This window comes from Belonocnema kinseyi, chromosome 4 (assembly GCF_010883055.1).
Source record: "Belonocnema kinseyi isolate 2016_QV_RU_SX_M_011 chromosome 4, B_treatae_v1, whole genome shotgun sequence".
Taxonomy (NCBI): domain Eukaryota; kingdom Metazoa; phylum Arthropoda; class Insecta; order Hymenoptera; family Cynipidae; genus Belonocnema; species Belonocnema kinseyi.
The window spans coordinates 37,362,604-37,383,553 of record NC_046660.1 but is presented as its reverse complement, the minus strand read 5'-3'; the positions used below and the strand labels follow the sequence as shown (position 1 = coordinate 37,383,553).

At 27.4% G+C, this 20,950-nt stretch overlaps 2 protein-coding genes across 4 annotated transcripts in view; both read left to right on the top strand.

Moving 5' to 3' along the window:
• The first annotated feature begins 264 nt into the window (after positions 1-264).
• On the top strand, positions 265-11,570 carry LOC117171375 (chymotrypsin-like elastase family member 2A). The gene is made up of 5 exons (XM_033358624.1): positions 265-837; positions 4,727-4,949; positions 7,871-8,016; positions 9,688-9,959; positions 11,286-11,570. The coding sequence occupies exons 1-5, from the start codon at positions 744-746 to the stop codon at positions 11,457-11,459; spliced, it is 909 nt and encodes a 302-aa protein (XP_033214515.1). The 5' UTR covers positions 265-743; the 3' UTR covers positions 11,460-11,570.
• Positions 11,571-15,522: 3,952 nt separating this feature from the next.
• The window catches only part of LOC117172012, a 38,362-nt gene continuing 32,934 nt past the window's right edge, over positions 15,523-20,950 (top strand). For all 3 annotated transcript variants that reach the window (XM_033359736.1, XM_033359735.1, XM_033359734.1), the window contains exon 1: positions 15,523-15,667. The gene's annotated coding sequence lies outside the window, so the exon portion shown is untranslated. The remainder of the gene's footprint in view (positions 15,668-20,950) is intronic.

Genomic DNA, 20,950 nt, shown 5'->3' with positions numbered 1-20,950 from the left:
AATTAAACAAACAAAAAGTCAACAAGAAGAAGATAAAATTTGTACCAAAAAAATTAATTTTTATTAAGGAAAAAAATAATTTTCAACTAAAGTAATAAATTTTCAACTAAGAAGATCGCTTTAGGCGACAAGTCAGAAATGGAAATTAAACTAACGAAAACTCGAGCTAAAAGGGAAAGACTAAATGAAATTTCTTAGGATCATGAAGTCTAGCTGGCCCGTCTATATCCCTTCTATATCGAGCACGATCACTTCTCGATCGTCCGGCACGCGGCAATCATTCGCGAGAATCCGGCGTGGACAGTCGTCGCGATGTTCATTACCATAGCTTCTCTCGTAAAAGTGTTGTTTGCTTAAAATGAAAAGTAATGATTTCTTTCACCGGAAACGGTACTAATTTTCCCCCTAATTGAACAAATTTTGAAAATTTAAATAAATTAAATCAATTAAAGCAAATTATCATTAAATATAAATGCCACTTTCAGTATCATCAGGTACCGGTCATCAATTTTCAATAACTGATAATAACATCTGCAATATCTTAGTTCTGATTAGTTGAAGAAAATCCGAAAATCTGGCTCGGGATTTTATTTAAATTTAACTCACTTAATTACGATCGACTGAGGTAAATAATCCTGGTTTTCTCGGAATCGAGGGTGGTCGATTAGAGTGGTTAAAGTGATTAAAGCCGCCGGAAAATGAAGCAACCCTGAAGATCAGTTGGCGCCGCACTTCGTTTTGCAATGAATTTTCGAGCGGAGGCTCTTGCGATTGTTCTGCTCACTCTTGTTGCGGCCAATTTCGCTATGATGAGGACTTTCAGAGATGATAATGCGAGTAAGTAGCACGTAAAACCTCAAAAGTTCTGTGCTAATGACTGAACATTTTTTTGTAATTTAAAAAAATCTATAATAATAATTATTATTATTATGAGACGCAACCGTCTGGAATTTCATAAGTCAAATAAGTTCTTAGACATTTCAGTCAAATAAAAGATCTGTATAAATCTGAATTAGTAAAAAACTATTAATTATTAGTAATTCAATTTTTAAAATTGCAATGTTAACTCATTTATTTGGTAACCAAATGGTATTATAATCAGAGTTACTACAAAATCCAAATTTTGAAATTCCCTGACTTTTCCCTGACCAATTTTTTATTTTCCCTGATCGTTCTAAATTTTTTTTAGAAAAAAAAAACAACCTTACATCTAGAATATTAATACTTGTAAAAGCAAAACAATTTTTGTTTCTAACTTTACTCAAAACACTTTTAATTGACTTTTTTATTCAAAAAGATCACTTTTGAACCAAAAATGGAAGGATTACATTTAAAATTTTTAAAATTAATTTTCAACTAGGAAAAAATAAATTTTCAACAAAACAGTTCAATTTTCAACCAGAGTGATCACTCTACGACAAAAAATGTATTAGCAATAAAAAGTGTAATAGTATATATTTCCACAAAAAATACGAATTTTCACCTGAAGAAGATTACGCAATTAATTAAGACAATTACGCATCTTAAACCAAAAAATACAACGTTTCAATGAATTCGTTGAAACTTCAACCAAAACAGACTAGTTTTCAATCCAAAACTAGGAATTTTCAACAAAAAAGTTAAGAAAGATTTTTCAATCAATAAGGAAAAAAATGTCATCCAAAATGTTACATTTTCAAGCCAAAAAGAAAAATTTCCAATATTATAATTGTTAATCCAAAAATTCCAAATTACAAGTAAAAATAGAATAGTTTTCATTATTACATACATACATTTTCATTTAAAAAAATTATTTCACCAAAAAACGAATTTTTAACTAAGTAGTACTTAAATTTTCAACCAAAAAATGAATTGGGTATAAAAAAAGATAATATTTCAATCAAATATATTTTTTCAAGTGAAAAAGATAAATTTCCAACCAAAAATAAAATAGTTTAAACGTTTAAAAAGTAGATTCTCAACACCAACAGAAAATACGAATCTTTAACAAAATATTTAAATTTTCAATCACAGAAATGAATTTTTAACCAAAAACGTAATATGTAAATATTCAGTAAAAAATTAAATGCTTAGTTAAATAAATAACAGTTTAAGAAAGTAGTTTAATTTTGAAACAAAAACATTATTTCTGCACCAACCAATAATAAAAACGAATTCTTTGCAAATTATTTAAATTCTCAACCAAAGAAATTAATTTTTAAACAAAAATATAGAGCTTCAACTAATGATATTAATGTTTCATCACAAAAGACGAATTTTCACTCATTTTCAACCAAAGAAATAAATTTTCAACCAAAAAGCTTAATTTTCTAAAATGAGATATTGATTTTTTACAAAATTAATTAATTTTCAAACCACAAAGATGAATTTTCAAGCAAAAAGAATTACTTTTTAACAACATTTTTAATTTTTAACAAAATAATCAAATTGATTTCAGCTTTAGTTTATCGACAATTCCCTGACTTTCCCTGCCCAGTTAGAAATTTTCTGACTTATGCTGACATTATGAAATTCCCTGAATTATGATTTAATCCTATGATGTTATAGGACACATTTAATTCCTTGACAGGTTCAGCACAAATCTTTTAAGGACGTTTTTATTTTTAAAAAAATTATTTCAGAAAAATATTGTTAATCAAAATGACAATTGTACAATCCCTAAATACACTTTTTTAAATAAAAATATATAAGAGATTTTTTAGAGAATCTTTTAAGAAATAAAATAAGCCCTATAACATTAGGATAAAAATCATATTTGCCAGTTTTATTTCAAGAGAAAGCGGAAGCATAAAACTCTAAATAACTACTGTTAAATAAACTATTTTACCCTGAAATATTTTCGTTCTAAAGTTCGCCTCTAGTTCTCTTCCAAAATATATGAAAGTCTTTTCCTCAATTTTATACATCTTTTTTCAACAATGCTCATTTTTTAGCTTTAGATATGTAGAGACCATCCTTCTATATCTTCGTATTATCACTATTGACCAATTAAAGAAATTAATAATATTAAAAAGAAAATGAATCAATTTTTTAATTTGCTGCTACATTCCATAAATTTGATGAATTAAAACAAATCTTTTCCTTACTATCATTTAGGTACTTTAAATTTAGTGTATCGTAAACATATTAATAATTTCAAAAAAATGTATTTTTCTGAGATTAGTGAAAATGATAACAAAAAAGTTTTATTTAAATAAGTATACGCAGGTTTTTTAAAAATAATTTCAACTTTCCTATTTGAAAGTAAAACAGAGCATTAAAATTAATTAAATCAATTAATAAAATAAAGTACTTAATATAAAGCAGTAAAATAAAGAAATTAATAAATTAATGGGATTCTTTTAAGAACAACGTTATACTAGAATATGAAAGGTACTTTTAGAAACAAAGATTTTGGTGCGCACAAATATTCTAATTTTTTAAATTACATATTTTTATTTACACAATTAGAAACAAATCTGCTAATTTAAAATAATTATGACAGTATAAATTGATTTTATATTAAAATTGTTTGTAAATTTTACAGGAATTTCTGTAAAACAGGAAGAAAAATGTAAAAGAACATTTTTTATTTCACTACAAATTTTATATATTTACCGATACATATTATGAATATAGAAATATCATTTCTCTTTTCAACGCAAAATATGAATTTGAAAATTATGAGAATGACAACATGCTTTTATAATTTTATGCAAGTTTTATAATTTATAGAAATACATTATTTTTGTAGCTAATTACAACATTCAAGATTCTCTCTAAATTGGAATTAGTGATAACTGTTAATTATATTATTTATATTTCAGTATTTCTTTTAGTTTTAAATTAATACGTAAATTAGTGAAATTTCTCATAAAAGAAAATCACTTTGAACTAACATACATTTAGAGAATTTATACACTGTTTTGGGAAAATTATCATTCTTTAATGTAGATATAAGAATAAAAATGTTCTTTTATCTTACCTAATATTTGTGTGATAATATTATTCTATGTGGACATAAGCCAATTTTTTTTTTAAATTGCAATATTAATTTGTATGATTCCAATTTTAAAATTTATTTAATTAATCATGTATCGATTTTTTCTGTCGAAATAATTACATTTTTATGAAACGCTATATGATCTGCCGCATCAGATCGACCGTTACTACTGATTTACCCACGATATTTCAGTAGTTAATGCCGTCAGGGTCTGACTGATTTTGTAAGATTTATTTCTCTACTGAAAAAAGTATAATTAATTCACTAACTCAGTCTTTACTATTAGAAAATGCCAAATTGACAGAAAATTTGAGTAAACATTACAGAAAAATATCCGTGAATTTATCAAATTACTGGTAATTCTTTAAAATCTGCAGGAAACTCGTTTATCTGTACAGAAAAGCTATGCTTCCCTTATTTTAACCAAAAATCTTGTAGGTTTAGCGGAACAAAATTCCTTCATAAACGGATTTTTTTGTCTTTCCCACTTGACAATTCAATACCTACATGGCCAAATTACTTCAACAAAGATTCATTTAACGTAGAATTTAATAAGCCTTTTAACGTTTTAAACAAAAATATTGAAATCCATATTCTGGACGGCGTTAGTAACTTTCAAAGTCAAATCTAATTTTTAATAGGTCACCTGGTTAATGGTCTGATACTATCTGTCGACAGTGCATGAAAACTGCTATAAAAAAGTAAAAAGTAATTTAAAAAAAACAAATAAAATTTTTATATCAGAATGCGGCTGCCCAGCAATTACACAAAGGACACCGAGGTCAACTGCAGGACGACAACCAACCACAGGACGCATTTTTAATGGAAAACCCAGCAAAAAAGGATCATGGCCTTGGCAGGTGTCTTTGCAACTCCTCCATCCAAAAATGGGTTTCATAGGACATTGGTGTGGAGGTGTTCTAATAGATGAAATGTGGATTCTCACAGCAGCTCACTGCATTTCCAAGTAAAAATTTCTGGTATATCTCACATATACTCTGCATATTTTACATGCATCTCAACTCATCATTACTGCTTTACCGAGGTATCTACCCAACAGATGATTTTAAATTGCCGGTGAATTTTTCTTTTTTTCTGATAAATTTAAAGGATGCCAAAAGATTTGAATGTTTTCCAACGATTTTTGAAGGTTGCACAATGTTTCAACCAATTTTAAAGATTTAAAAGGTTTATGATCCGGAACATCAAATCATTTGGTTATAATAAGAATTACAATCCTTATTTGGAACAGAGAACTTTGTTAAACAATTATAATTTTGAATTTTCAGAATGTCCGTTCCCTGTCAAAAATTCTTTGTTCCAAGTCAAATAAGAATTTTCTAAAAAAATTCCTTGTCTTATAGCCTAAATTATAATGATTTATGGAAATCCCCTGTTCAAATGAGAAAATTACGAGGAAAACTATGTTTCTTGAGGAAAATACCCTACCTGTTTTTTCACAATATTACGTTCATTTAAAAAATTCTTAGTTTCAAGACCAAATTATATTTACTTAAACATTTTATATGATAATTCAGAAATATAGTGACCTCCTTTTTCTAAAATTAGAAAGAGTGAAGTTTGAATTTCCGGATAATTTTTTTTAACAACAAAACATTTTTTAATCAAAATAATTTATATTTAAAATGTCAAAAATTACCTGTTCCAAGACCAAATTATAATTCTTTACAAAATTCCCTATTCCAAGGTGAAAATTAGAATTTTCTGTGAAAATACAAAGTTCTAAAGCAAAAATTATCATTCTTGAGGGTAATTCCCTGTTTCAAGACATGATTACATTCATTAAAAAAAACTTCTTATTTCAATTCAGAACTATATTTATTTAAACATGTAGGCCGATCGATCACATTTTCAGGATTAGAAATAATTTATCTTTGGAACCTTGCATTTTCATAAACGATTATAATTTAGACTTTCGTATAGAGAATTTTGTAAAGAATTATAATTTTTTCTTGAAACAGGTAATTTTTCACATGGAACGTAAAATTTTGGAAAATAAGTTTAATTCTGGTTGAAAAAGGAAATTTATAAAAACAATCTGAGTTCCATGCCTGAATTCGTCATATTTTCAAAAATTCCTGGTTCTAAATCAAAAAAATTGTATAACAAAAATTATTTTTTTTTGTTAGCTAATAAATATTTGCCAGAATTTGAAACTTCCCTCTTCCAAATTTGAAAAAGGTACACTATTTTTTTAACGTAATGCAAATTTGTTTAAATAATTATAACTTGGAACAGGGATATTTTTTAAAAAGTAAATTTAATTGTGCTTTGGAGCAGGGATTTTCCTCAAGAATGATGTTTTTCTAGAAAATATAATTTTGACTTTCGTATAAAGAATTTAGTCAAGAATTATAATTTTGTCTTGGATCATGAAATGGGGATTTTTTATTGTAAATTTCCTTTTTATAAACCACAGTAAAAGTTATTTTTCAAAATTTCGCGCTTTATTAAAAAAATTAACTGTCAAAATTCTAATTCTTTCTAGAAATCAAAAGTTCAAAATTTGAAGAAAATTCCCTGTTCCAAGACACAATTACATTTATTTAAAAAAATTTCCTGTTCCAAGTAAGAGATATATTTATTTGAAATATTTTCAACTATAATTGAGAAATACACTAAATACCCATTTATAAAATTTTAAAGAGGAAAGTTTCAAATTATGGCAAATTTTTATTAGCAAAAAAAAATTAATTAAAAAAAATCTGATTTAGAGCAAAAAGTTTTCAAAATCTGGCCAGTTCTAAAGTGAAATCGGGATTACCTGTTCCAAGGCCAAATTAAAATTCTTTACGAAATTCCCAATTCCAAAGTAAAAATTATAATTCTGGAGGAAAATTCCCTGGTGCAAGATAATATTACATTTATTTCGAAAAAATTCCCTTTTCCAAGTCAGAATTAAATTTATTAAAAAAATTGCCTATCATAATTCAGAAATATAGTAACTCCCTTTTTCTAAAGTTTGGAAGATGAACGTTACAAATTCTGGAAAATTTTTATTAGCAAATAAAATGTGTAATTTTCCAAAATAGGCCAAATTAGTCGATTTTTAGCCTGGTTATTGAAAACTAAAGTGGGCATCGCTTTTCGTTTTTAGAAAATTTAAAACAATGACCCCTATTTGGGGAATAGGATATACAACTAATTATAAAATTATTTTTCACATCAACCCCTTATTCTATTCTATTTTATTTAAATTACGAGTAATTTGATACCCGTAACATATATTTTTTTCCCCCAGGTCGCTAGAGAGGTTAAAAAAATAGGCTAACTTTGGCGTCACTTTTTCCAGTTCCAAGTCACAATTACTTTTATTTCCAAAATTCCCTGTTCCACCTTGGAATTATATTTATTTGCAAAATTTTCTGAGTAAGAATACGATTATTTTCAAAAATTCCCGTTCCACGTGAAAAATTCCCTGCTCCAAATAAAATTATAATTCTTTATAGAAACTCCCAGTCCTAAATTAGAAATTCTCATTCTTTGCGAAAATTCAATTTTCCAAATTAGGATAATTGTAATTCTTTCAGTGAATTTTTTCATATTTCATAATTGTTTTATATAATTCACTTTTCCAAGTCAGAATTGTCATTGTTTTGGAAAATTCCTTGAACAAAATTTCCGGTTTAGCCGATTTTCCGGTCAGGCAGACACCCTAATTACAAATGAAATTTTGGCAGAAAAACAAACATATTCCAGTGAAAGTTCAACAATAAAAACTGTCAAAACTATAAATAAAAGTTTCATTCTTTAATTGCTGTAACGTAAACTTCAGTAAACTTGACCCACTATTATCGCACGTTCTTTTAATAATAACTTAAAGAAATTTGTGATTTTATGAGGGGAAATAAATGTTTACTTTCACAGTGAACTTTTCAACCTTCCAATTGGTGCACTATGGACAGCAGTTGTTGGTGAATGGGAATTGGATTCTGGTGGCCGTGGATCCGCTCGGTTGCCCGTCGAAAGAGTGATCCTTCACGAACGATTTAACAATTATGTTCACGATATCGGTGAGCAATTCTGACACATTATTTCCCTGAGAACGAGGAGAAATAATTACAAGTTTCATCTCCATAAATCACTTACTTTTAAGAAAAAGCTATTCATTTATTCATAAAATCTATTAAATAAAATTAATGCAAAGATATCATATTGATTAAGATTTCAAGTTTAAATATATTGAACTTTCCAAAAAATGGTTGAATTTTTAATAGCACAAAATAAAAGATTTATTGCCGACGAGAAATTTTATACAAATTGATCAATTTGTAATCAAAGAAGATTAAACTTCAATCCAAAAGGACGAATTTTATTTATTCAAACAGACAAATTATGAAAAAAAAAAAACAGTAGAGTTTTCGACCATAAAAGGTGAATTTTTAACAAAATAGTTGTATTTTCAACAAAATGATTAAATTTTCAACAAAAAAGTTGAATTCTCAACTAAAAAAGATTAATTTTGCAACAAATAATTCAATAACAAAAGAAAATTATCAATCAAACAGTCGAATTTAAAACCAAACAGTGGAACGTTCAACACGAAAGAACGAATGTTCAACAAAACCGTTAAATTATCGACCAAAAAATGTCTTAAAGACAACATTTTAAAATTTTCAACGAAATAGTTGAATTTTTAACCTAATGTTTGAATTTTCAACCTACAAAGATGAATTTTCAACTAAACAGTTGAATTTTCAATTTAAAAATATAAATTTTCAGCCAAAAATGAAATAGTTTCATTTTCAGTTAGGAAAACTAATTTTTAGTCACAAAAAACAACAAAATAGTTAAATTCGTAACGAAGCAGATGAATTTGCAACAAATAATTAATCAATTTTCAACAAAATAGCTAAGCTTCTGACCAAAATAATAGAATTTTTAATCTAAGAATACAAATTTAAAAAAAAAAGTTGAATTTTAGACCAAAAATAATACCATTTACAACACAAGTGGTAGAAGTTGTAATTAAAAAATATAAATTTGCAACCAAAAATAGAATAGTTAAATTTTCAGTAAAAAATTAATTTTTAACAACAAAAAAAAACAAAATTTCTAGGATTCTGACAAAATTATATTGTCCGTATTTGTACCGATATCTTCTTGATTCAATAATTATTTTTTTTCCGTGTTGAATTTTCGAACAAAATAATATAATTATTATTAACCCAAAAATGAACGAACAAAAAACGCGTTTTCAACAAATTAGTTCAACTTCCAACTAAGCAGTTGCGTTTTTTACGAAAAAAGCTGCTTTCATAACCAAATTTTTGAAGTTTAAACAAAATAGTTGGATTTTCAACCAAATAGTACAATTTGATCCAAAAGAAATGAATTTTGAACCCAAGACATTACTGCAGAGTTTTAAATTAAAATGAATCAACTTTCAACAAAAAAAGTTGGATTTTCTTAATGGGTTCTATTAATTCAGTTCGATTTAACGCGAAAAATGAGAAAAAGGTGAAATTTCTTGAGGAAAGGGGAAAAAGCGAATTTCTTTTTTTTTAAAAAGGGGACAAGAGGGGAATAGATGTAAGAGTGTGAAGTCTGCTATTCAATATAAAGGGGAAAAAGAGAATTTCTTTTTTAAAAAAGGGGGACAAGAGGGAAATAGATGGAAGAGTGTGAAATCTGCTATTCATTTTAAATGAATGTATTTCAAAATAAATTTCTTGGTGTTTTAGCTTTGATGAAACTAGGTAGGCCAGCACCTCTCTCGAAAGCAGTGCGAACAATTTGCCTTCCAGAAACTGATGGCAATCTTACGGGGACTCATTGTGTGGCATCTGGTTGGGGTAGATATGGACCATCTCCATCACTTTCCACTTCACTTTTAGAAGCTACAGTGCCAGTTTTGAACCCAACAGAATGTTCAAAAGCTTATGGCCAATCAGTACCAATTAAAGATGGACATCTCTGTGCTGGTTACACTGATGGTGCATCAGGAAGTTGTGTGGTAATTATTTATTTGATTATTTGATTCATTTACTAACTTTTATTTCTCATAGGTATTCATTTTTTTCAATATTTTTCAAGCTTATGTTTTTGTCTTCACAGAAAACCTTTCAACTTACAGAAGTTTTACATTTCAAATTAAAAACATCCTCATATAAACAATGTAAAACTTTTTTTAAACTTTACAAATCGCTTTTGATTGATCATGCAAGGACAACGAAAGTTATTCAGTAGGTTACTCGACGCGTCTTCAGGACGCGAACAATTAAATCAAATACAGCACTGTTGTATTCCGAATTTTTAAAAATTCTGCTTATAAAAAAGGTAAATAATTCTGTATAAAAATGAATAAACGGTATTGGTAGGTTATGGAATAACGTGAAAGATTGCTCAATATGTCAGTCGATGAGTCTCCAAAGAGCGAACAAATACATCATACATATACATTCCTGTTGTATTCCCAATATTAAAAAAGTTTTCCTCATATAAATAAGTATGAAGCATATATTTTGAAAAATTATAAATAGATATTGCTATAGATTATAGAATATGGAATGTTTATCAATAATTCAATCGACGCGTCTCAAAAATGCGATGAAAACCTGTTGTATTCCCAATATTTAAAAAGTTTTCTCATACAAATAAGATAAACGATATTTTTTGAAATATTACAAATAGGTGTTGTTATATCATAGGAGGACTGGGGAAGTTCTTCAATAGATCATTCGGCGCGTCTCGAAGACTCAAACAAATATTTGTTCGCGTCTTCGAGACGAGACAAGATAGTACTGTAGTATTTCTAATATTAAAAAAAGGATCATTATATATTCCCAGTGGGCACAAAATTTGGCGACGTCTTTATGACATTCTTACGACATCTTTACGACATCCTGTGTCCATGTCGTTTCGGTGTGTTTGCGATATCGTAAAGACATCGTCAGATCATACGACTTATTTACGATATTGAAAAGACACCTCAACGACATGGACATAGGATGTCATAAAGTTGTCGTAAAGATGTCGTAACGATGTCGTAAAGACACCGCCAAACTTTGTGCCTACTGGGTTCCTATTGCACAATATATCGATCGATGTGTCTCGAAGGCGTAACCAAATAATTGTATTCCAAGATATGTTAAACAGGAAAAGGTCACACACAAAAAAATATTTTAGAAAAATTGCATTTTTGAGTTCCTGGGGTCAGATTAGATCGAAATATACCAAAAGTAGATTTCAAAAGTTGTGTCATTACAAACCTACCTCTATGAGGAAGTATTATGATAATTTGTATGCGAATGCTAATTTAAAATGTGATTTTCTTTCAAAGGGAGATTCCGGTGGTCCTTTACAATGTCGACGTTCGGATGGACTTTGGCATCTCGCTGGAATCACGTCATTCGGATCTGGTTGCGCAAGGCCAGGATTTCCTGATGTTTATACAAAAATACAGTATTATCTTGCCTGGATTAAGGAAACGATACGCAATGACATCGATAGCTAAAAGTTTGTTATAATATTTAATAGAAACAATTATTTATATATATAAGAGTGTAAGGATTGAAGAAAACTTTTGTAAATATGTAAAGTTAAGTGTAGAATTTTTTAAGAAAATGTCAAAATGGTTTAAAGTGTGATATATAATAAAATTTCGTTATCGTTATAGAAAGTTATTATTGATATCCTAAACTATATTCATAGAATAAGATCTTACAGGGTAAAATGAGCCCAAACAGGACAAAAAGGTTATAATTTAATTTATTTAGGGCAAACAATTTAATTTCCAATTAAAAAATCAGTTTTTAACCGCACAGTTGCATTTACAACTAAATAGTTGAACTTTCAAGCAAAAGGGACGAATTAAAAAAAAAACGAATTTTCAACCGAAAAGACGATTTTTTTGGAAGACAGTTGAATTTTCAACAAAAAAGTTTTTTCTTAAAGCCGAAAGATGAATTTTGAACCAAAAAAATATGACAGTAATACCATAGAAGATGAATTTTGAATTCAAACCGACGAATATCCAATAAAACAGTTAAATTTCCCACCAAAAAATACGAATTTAATAAAACAGTTAAATTTTTTCCAACAAAATAATTAAATTTTCGAAAAAATAATTGACTTCATCAAAACGATTAAATTTTCAACAATGTGGTTGAAGCTTTTAGTCAAACAGCTGCATTGTTCACTAGATGCTCGAATTTTCAAACAAAGAAGATTGATAATCAACTAAAAATCACTGCATTTTCAAAAAAGAAAGATTAATTTTCAACACAGCTCTATGCATTTTTAATCAATAATTATTATTTTAATACCATAAAAGATGGATGTTGCATCCAAAACGATGAATGTATAAAAAAACAGTTGATTTTTCAACGGACAAAGATAACTTTAACAAAATAGTGGAAATATCTAAAATGATGAATCTTAAACAACAAAATAATTTTTCAGAAAGTGGTTTATCCTTCAACTAAGTAGTTCAACTTTGATTAAAAACAGGCGAATTAAAAAATAGTTGACTCCTCAACCAAGAAAGTTTAGTGTCTTTCAACACTAAAATAATTTTAATCAATTTTCAACACGAAAATATGACCATGAATATTCAAGGACCAGAATCTCATTCTTTTAACATTTTGAACATAGAATTTTTTATGAACAGATTCAAAGAAAAAAAAATACGTATAATCCAAATGAGCAGTTGAATTGGTCACGCTGTCGTGATTTCTATTCCCAATACACCAAAAGAAATTTTAGTGTCTTCTATGGATATCCCTTCATCCCAAAAAATTTTCCACTAATGACAAAAACATATTCAAATCAAGAAGATTAATTTTGAAAGAAAAAAGATAAAGTTTTAACAAAATAATCAATATCAATAGTTACAATTTCAGTTAAAACAATTATTTTGCAACCAATAGAAATACAATTTTCTAAGACTGAATTTTTTAGAAAAAGTTGAGTTTTCAAGGTAAAAAGTCGAATTTACCACAAACAGTTTAATTTTGAAACCAACAAAAAAATAATTTTAAACCCAAGAAGATGAAGTAACTCCTTTTTTCTTCAACAAAGAATAATGAATTTTCAAAAAAATTATTAGATTTTTAACGAAATAGTAGAATTTTTACCAAAAGAGATGAATTTTCCGCTTTCAAAAGATTTAAAATTCAGCCGAAAAAGGTTAATTTTCAATACAAAAGGATGAACTTGTTTTCCAAAATGATCAACATTATAATATCGAATTTTTAAATTAAAAAGAATTAACTTTCAATAAAAAAAGAGTGACAATTTCTTATTCAAATTTTATTAATTTGTCTTGAAAAAAGTACATAAGGAATTACTCAACTTTACCTAGGTCGAAATTTCTCATCAGTTTGAATGTACAGTTAATTGCTAGGCGATATATACCATCTAAAGAAAGTCATACGGACCAAACATTCAAGTTTTTTCCTAAAAAAAAGCGCCTAAGAAGCAATTTTCGTCGACCTTCATAATTAACTAGTTCATTGGTGTACTTAAATAAGGCTCTGAGTAAATTCATGAAAAACATAGAAACTTCACTTTAATCATCTCAAATCCTACGCACTAACTCGGCGATTCTATTATAAATTTAAAAGAAGGATAACAAATTAATTATTAACAAATATTTAAACTAATATCTGAATTTTAAAGCATAATTTTTTTATCAAAAAAGGAAGAATTTTCTATTCAAAATTTTGAATAAAAAATTATTTTTTCATCAAAATAGTGAACTTTAAAAAAAATTATCAAATGTTGAAACAAATATTTAAATTTGAACCAAATAGTTGGATTTTTAACATAAAGAGATGTATTTTCGCAAAAAAATGGAATTTAAACTAAAAAAGATAAATTTTCAACCAAAAATGTAATATTTGATATTGCAACCAAAAAATACTTTGATTTAACCAAATGAGATGAATTTTTAAATCAAATAGACGAATTAAAGAAAAAAGAGTTTTCCGACTAAGAGAGATTTTTCAGTCAAGAGTGAATAAAAGTTTCAACTACATTGTTGAATTTGCAAGCTAAAAAGACGATTTTTCTACAAAGGAGTTGAATTTTTAATCAAAAATATCCATTTACAACCAAAGAAAAAACGAAGTTTCAACAAAATAGTGCAATTTTCAACCAATTAAACAGATCATTCTTTAACTAATGAGTTTTTGACAAAGCGTCTAAACTTTCATCTGAGTAATTTAGTTTCCAACCAAATAATTTGTCTTCAACTAAAAGCTATCAATTTTGGAACCCAAAAAACGAGTCATCAAGATAATAGTACAATTTTTAACTGTTAAAATTAATCTTCAACAAAGTGAATTAAATTTTAAACAAATAGTTGAATTTACGACCACAAAAAATTTCTCTTTAACAAAATAGTTGAATCCTCGACAAAATCAGATTAATTTTCCAACTACATGGTTTCATTCATATCCAAAAAGGGAACATTTTATCTAAAACAGATGAATTTAAAAAAGAAGAGTTAAATTTCCGATCAAGTGAGATTTTTCTGCCGAGAGAGAACAAGAATGCTAAAAAGGCGAATTCTCTACAAAGAAGTTAAAATTTTCCATCTAAAAATATGCATTTTTAACCAAAAAGGTTATTTTCAACCAAATAGTTGAATTTTCTAACAAAAATTTTCATTTTTAACTCACAAGTGTGTATTTCCAACAACAACAATAACAAATCTTTCAACCAAAGAGATGAATCTTTAACTAATAAAATAAGTTTTTAACAAAGCAGCTCAACTTTAAACCAAGTAATTAAATTTTCAACCAAGAAGATTAATTTTTTACAAGAATGAGCTAATTTTATGTAAGGCCGAATCCATTTCAAATCAGGCAGGGTCCTACACTTGAAATCGCAGAATCTCTCGGGGACGAATATTCTAAAAAGTTACGCGTATCATATATTCACATTTTGAAAACATGAAAAAAGATATTTTCTGGGAAACCCGAACTTTTTATTCTTCGAAATAATTTTATTTTTGAATATGAGAAAGACTGTGCCGCCCGTAATTAATAAATAAAAATGTCATAATCTATAGTCGAAAGAATAACAGTTTTAATAAACTTTGAAGTTTATTTGTAATCTTTTTAAAATATGATGTTAGAAATGTAAAAATTTATGAATGATGAATAATTACTTTTTCAGTAAAATTTTTCTTCAAAGCACTTTATTTTACTTTAATTATTTGCGAGCGACTGGCAGATATTTTTTTTGTCAATTAAATATTTCTTTTTGGTTAATGGTACGAAAGAGGGTCAAACACATTATTTGAAGCATTAATGACTAATTTAAATTCCTTCTTGAACTTTGTCACAAAAAAACGAAAAAACTAGCCGCTTGGCCCGATTTTACGATAGATTCTGTACTAGTAATTTGTTTTCTAGATAGGAGAATAACATAATTGAAAAAGAAGCTTTTTTGTGCATTTTTTGTTTTTATAATACGGAGAGACGCCTAGGTGTAGTGGGTGGTTAGATTGAATGTAGAGAGGGAGAGTGCGTTCCTGGCTCAGTAGCACACTTTCATCCACTTTCATCGCGTCGAGTTGCTTCTTGGTCGAGGAGCAAGCTACTTGCATGTACGATAGAAAATTATAAGAAACGATTGAGAGAGAGGTTGAAATAAAGAAAGTGAAAGAGAAACATTGATCACCTGGACAACTAGTACGAGAGTAAGAGTGAAAAGGTAATCATTCTAACTTTTAATCCTTTTCAAACTTTCCCGGAACAAATCATTCACTCAGCTCGAGTTGAGCAATTTTTTTTTCAAAGAAGCCTTATCAAAAGTATGAATAGCTACATTTTAATCAGTAATTTAAAGAAACAGAACTCAATAAGCAGTTTGTTCGGTACTTTTAAAATTTATAGTAGAAGCCATTGTTGAGTAAGTTACTTTTTTTGAGTAACTGGTTAATTAGCGAAAAAAACTAACTAGTTACAGTTACTAGATAAAGTAACTTCAAGTTACGTAAAAAGTGACTTTCAGCATTCCCTCAATTTTATAAATTAAAAATCAAACTAACTAAGACAATCATTTATCAAAACTTAATGAGACGAGAAATGCGCATTAGTTAAAGTAAATAAAATGTACACAATATATTGCAGCTAATATATAGAGCATCAAAATACATATTAAATGGTTATTTGACATTTTATTTTTATTGGCATCTAACTAATGAAATATACTTTGGTAAAGTAACGAGCATAATGATTTTATGTCATATATTTATAAAGTTGAATTTTCAACCAAAAAATTAATTTTCAACTAATAAGTTGAATCTTAGACAAAAAAGTTAAATTTTAGTTAAAAAAGTAATTGCTAATTAAAGAAAATAAAGTTCCAACAAAGAACATTCATTATCTATCAAAAAACGAACTTTAAACAAAAAACAGTCATTTTTAACCAAATTGTTCAATTTTTAACCTAAAAGATTACTTCCAAAAAGACTCCAAAAAGAAAAAAGGTCTACCATAAAGACGATATTTCAACAAATTACATAAATTTTCAAATATACAGCTTACATAATGGATTTGATGCTAGTTTCTACAGCTTTTTAAATTAAAAAGTCGAATTTCTAAACTGAAAAAGGTCAATTATTACAAACCAAAAATGGTTTAGATCAATTTTCATTTAAGACAATTAATTTTCAATAAACAATGCAGTTTTTACAAAAGAGTTTAATTTAGTATCAAATAGTAGAATTTCCGACAGAAGTGTTGAATTTTTAAATGACAAAGATGCATTTTTCACAAAAGAGTTGAATTTTCGACCCAAAAATTTGAATTTTCAACAAAATATAATTTCTAACCAATCGAATGTGCAGCAAAAAAGTCAAACTTTCAGTTTAAAAAATTAAGTTTTAGAAATAAAAAAAAGTATTTTTAACACAGAAGATTCATTTTCTACAAAAAGATAAATTTTCAACAAAGAACATAAATTTTTAAATAAATAATTTAAACAATGTGTGTGATGCTAGTTTTTGAAAATTTTTAACTAAAGAATGGAATTTTTAAACTAAGAAAAACCCACTTTTTAACCAAAAAAGGTGTAGTTAAATTTTAATTTAAGAGAATTAATTTTCAATGCAAAAAGGCATTTTCTACAAAACAGTTTAATTTTGTACCCCAGAATATGAATTTTCAACAAAAAAGTAATTCTCAACCAATCAGTTGAATGCTTAAAAAGTGGTTCAATTACTAGTTATAAAATTAATTTTTATGAAAAAAAAAAAACATTTTCAACTAAAATTAAGAATCTTTAATAGCAAGAATCAACTTTTTTTTAATTACTTCAACTTTCAACCAAATAGTGGAATTTTCAATATAAAAAGATTTTTTTTATTTAAAATAAGTAACATTTGGATTTAAACAACAAAAACGAACTCTTAAGAAAATAACTTGAATCCTTAACTAAAAAAGATTAATTTGCAACCAAACATTTGAATTTTTAACCAAAAAATGTATTTTCTACTAAGAAACATTAATTTTCAATAAAATATATACATTTTCAACTACAAATACAAATGATCTACAATACATTTGAATTTTCAACCCGAGAATATGAGTTTTCAGCAAAAATGGATTAATTTTGATCAAGACAGTTGCATTTTTAACCAAAAAAGGTGAAACTTCTACAGAAGGAGATGAATTTTCAACGAACAAATTTTTTCAGTAATAAAACAAATAAATGTCATCAAATTGCAAAATTGTCAAGTCAAAGAGGCACATTTTTAACCAAACATTTGAATTTTCAACCAAAAATATATATATTATACAAAACAGTCGAATTTTCAACCGAAATGGATTAATTTTTATTTAGACAGTCAAATTTACAATAAATAGATCGATTTCAACCAAAAAAGCTGAATTTTTAACCAAATAATAGAATTTTCAAAAAAAAAAGAAATTAATTTTAAATCAAATAGTTGTATTTACTACCAAACAGTTAAACTTTCAATTAGAAGAGATGAATTAAAAAAAAAATTAATTTTTAATCAAATGTGTTTATTTCCATGCCAAAATAACACCATTTTTAGATTACAGTCAAATTTTGAACATAAAAGTACAGTTTCAACCAAGAACGATGCGTTTTTAACCAAAAAGATGACTTTTCTGCCATAAAAGAAGAATTTCAATCTAAATTAATGAATGTCGTATTAAAAATGGCGAATGTTAAAAAACGTATAATTTTCGACCAAAAAATACGACTTTTTAACAAATTAGTTGAATTTTCAACAAAATATTTCAAAATACAACTAAATAGTCGAATTTTCAACAAAAATAATGAACTTTCAACAAAAAATAATATGATTGAGTTTTTTTTTAGTTTTTTTTTTAGTAGTTTTTTAGTTTTAGTTCTAATCAAATCAGTTCACATTTAAGCGAAAAAACAAAAAAAGGAGCAGCTACTTGAAAACATGTGAAAAAGTGGGAATAAAAATGCGATTTAAAATATTTCCATTTAACAATTGCAATTTGAAAAGATTAGAACTTTGAATAAAAATTCACGAAATTAGAAAGTGTTCAATTTCAAACGCTATTAATTTTAAAATTTTCTAATTATAAATGTTTCATGAGAAATTATTTAATTTTTCATGTTTTTAATTAAAATGGTAATATTTTTTCTAGTTTTGAATTTCCAATTTTACAAGTTTCATTACAATATAAAGTGAATCTAAGTCGATGAGCTGCATTTCCATTTAAAAAGTTGAATAAAGTAGCCCGATCCAAGCCCTTGAAAATAAAAGATACTTTATTTTGTTTATTTAAGAATTCTTGAGATTATTCAAATATTCTGGTCGAAGTGAGATAATAAAAGGAAAAAGTGGAGCGCATTTCACGATGAAAGATAGTTTCCGAATTGCGATGAATTTTCATGAAAAGTAGAGTGTAGAAATCAGAAAAAAAGGCGCGCGGTAATTCTTGAGAAGAAATTGGTTGTGAGCAGTTTCATCGTAAAACGCTAGTATAAGAGTTTGCAAGATAAATATTTATGAGATCGTGAAGTGCGCGTGAGGTCGCTTTTATTTCTTAACGACGAAAGACCGATTACAAATAAAAAAAATCAAACAGAGAAAGTGTATTACCATCTAACGCAATGAGATTAAAAGATCGTCAACAGTAAATTATCACCTTTCTCAACTTTTTAAATAGTTGCACAATGTGCATCGTAAATCATAACTAGATTCCAGGAATTCGAACGAAATTACGGGGCATTTTCTGATAGTTTGCCATTATTTCTGTAAATTCAACCTAATTTATATGAAGACTGCTAAACATGAAAAATTAGTAGAAAATAATGCAGCTACTGAAGCACAATATCAAAATTGTGTTTCTTCAAAGTTTTATGTCGAGAGAAATAAAAAGGGACGTGACGAAAGTTTTACTGTTTCTTTTCGTTCTTTCCTGTATAAAATATAAATAAATTATTTATAATTGGTTGAAATAATTGGAAAATATTCAAAAACCCGTTTTTTCTTGGACAAGTTTTTACATTTTCCCAGTCAACTAAAAGTAACATATCCTTATTTGCCTCTAAACGTAAACATTTTTTGTAATTCATGACGTTCATTCTAAAAATCATTTAGCACAAAAGAGAAAAACATTGCAAAATTAATTAATTTTTAATCAAATAATTAAATTTTCTACTAAAGAATATCAATTTTTAACAAAAAATTGAACACAAACATTTTGTTGACAAAATTAATTTTCAACAAATAAAACGAATTTTCAAGAAGATAGTTCAATTTTCAATCTAACTGAGGAATTTTAAGTAAAAAATATAAGTTTTCAACTAAAACAATGAATCTTCAACTGGCATTGTTAAATTTTCAACAACAAATTAGCCAAATGAATTTTCAATTAAAACTATGGAATATTAAATAAGAATAAGTTAAGTTTGCAGTTAAAAAAATTACTTTCCTCAAGAAAAACTAAATTTAAAAAAAATATATTGAGTTTTACGAAAATAGTTACATTTTCAAACAAACTGATGAATTTTGAACTAAAGTTGTAAATCTTTATTTGAGAATAGTGGAACTCTAAAGCAGAAAGATGAATTTTGATCTAAAACGATACACGTTTAACTAGAATAATTGAATTTTTGACCAAAAAGATGAATTTCCAACCAATAAGATTAATCTCTACAAAAAAACATGGATTTTCCACTAAAAAGAGATAATTTTCAACCAAAAATTGAATAATTAAATTTTTAGTCAAAAAATAAATGTTCAAGCAAAAAAATTAATTTCTATTTAAAATGATGAAATTTCCACCGATTTATGGACAAAGTATGTGGATTTTCAACGATATACGAGGTGTGTTCAAAAAGTAAGGTGAATTTTCAATTTTCGCGGGCTACGTACAATCAAGTTTTAAATTGTTTGTTTTCTTGTGTTGGTACACTCGTCACGATCATATGTTCACAGTTTTGACTATATAGCTCGTGTTGTTTTTCTTGCAGAGGCGTAAAAGGTTAGAAGGGTTTGGTGTGCTCGGCGATTTTCTTCTTTCGAAAAAAATGGAGCAAATAGTTTGCATTAAATTTTGTGTGAAAAATGGAATCCAATGCTCTAAAACTCTTGAAATGTTGACAGTTGCATACGGTGCTTTTGCACCTTCAAGTTCGGTCAAATGTGAAGGTTTTGCTCACTGTCTTCTTTGATTACCGTGGCGTAGTGCATTAGAAATTCTTACCACAAGGTCGTACGGTCAATAAGGAGTATTACCTTAAAGTAATGCGCCGTATGCAAGAGGCGATACGCAAAAAATGTCCGGAACTTTAGAAAAACAATTCGTGGCTTTTGCATCACGATAATGCACCTGCTCAGCCATCGTTGCTTGTGAAAGATTTTCTGACCGAAAACACCACCACAGTCATGCCTCAGCCTCCATATTCATCGGATTTGGCCCCCAGTGACTTTTTTCTTTTCCCAAAACTGAAGAGACCCATGAAAGGACATCGATTTTC

Coding starts and splice junctions, on each gene's coding strand:
- LOC117171375 (XM_033358624.1), top strand. CDS start 744: ATGAATTTTCGAGCGGAGGCTCTTGCGATTGTTCTGCTCACTCTTGTT. Junction 838..4,726: donor TTTCAGAGATGATAATGCGA/GTAAGTAGCACG, acceptor TTTTTATATCAG/AATGCGGCTGCCCAGCAATT. Junction 8,017..9,687: donor CAATTATGTTCACGATATCG/GTGAGCAATTCT, acceptor TTGGTGTTTTAG/CTTTGATGAAACTAGGTAGG.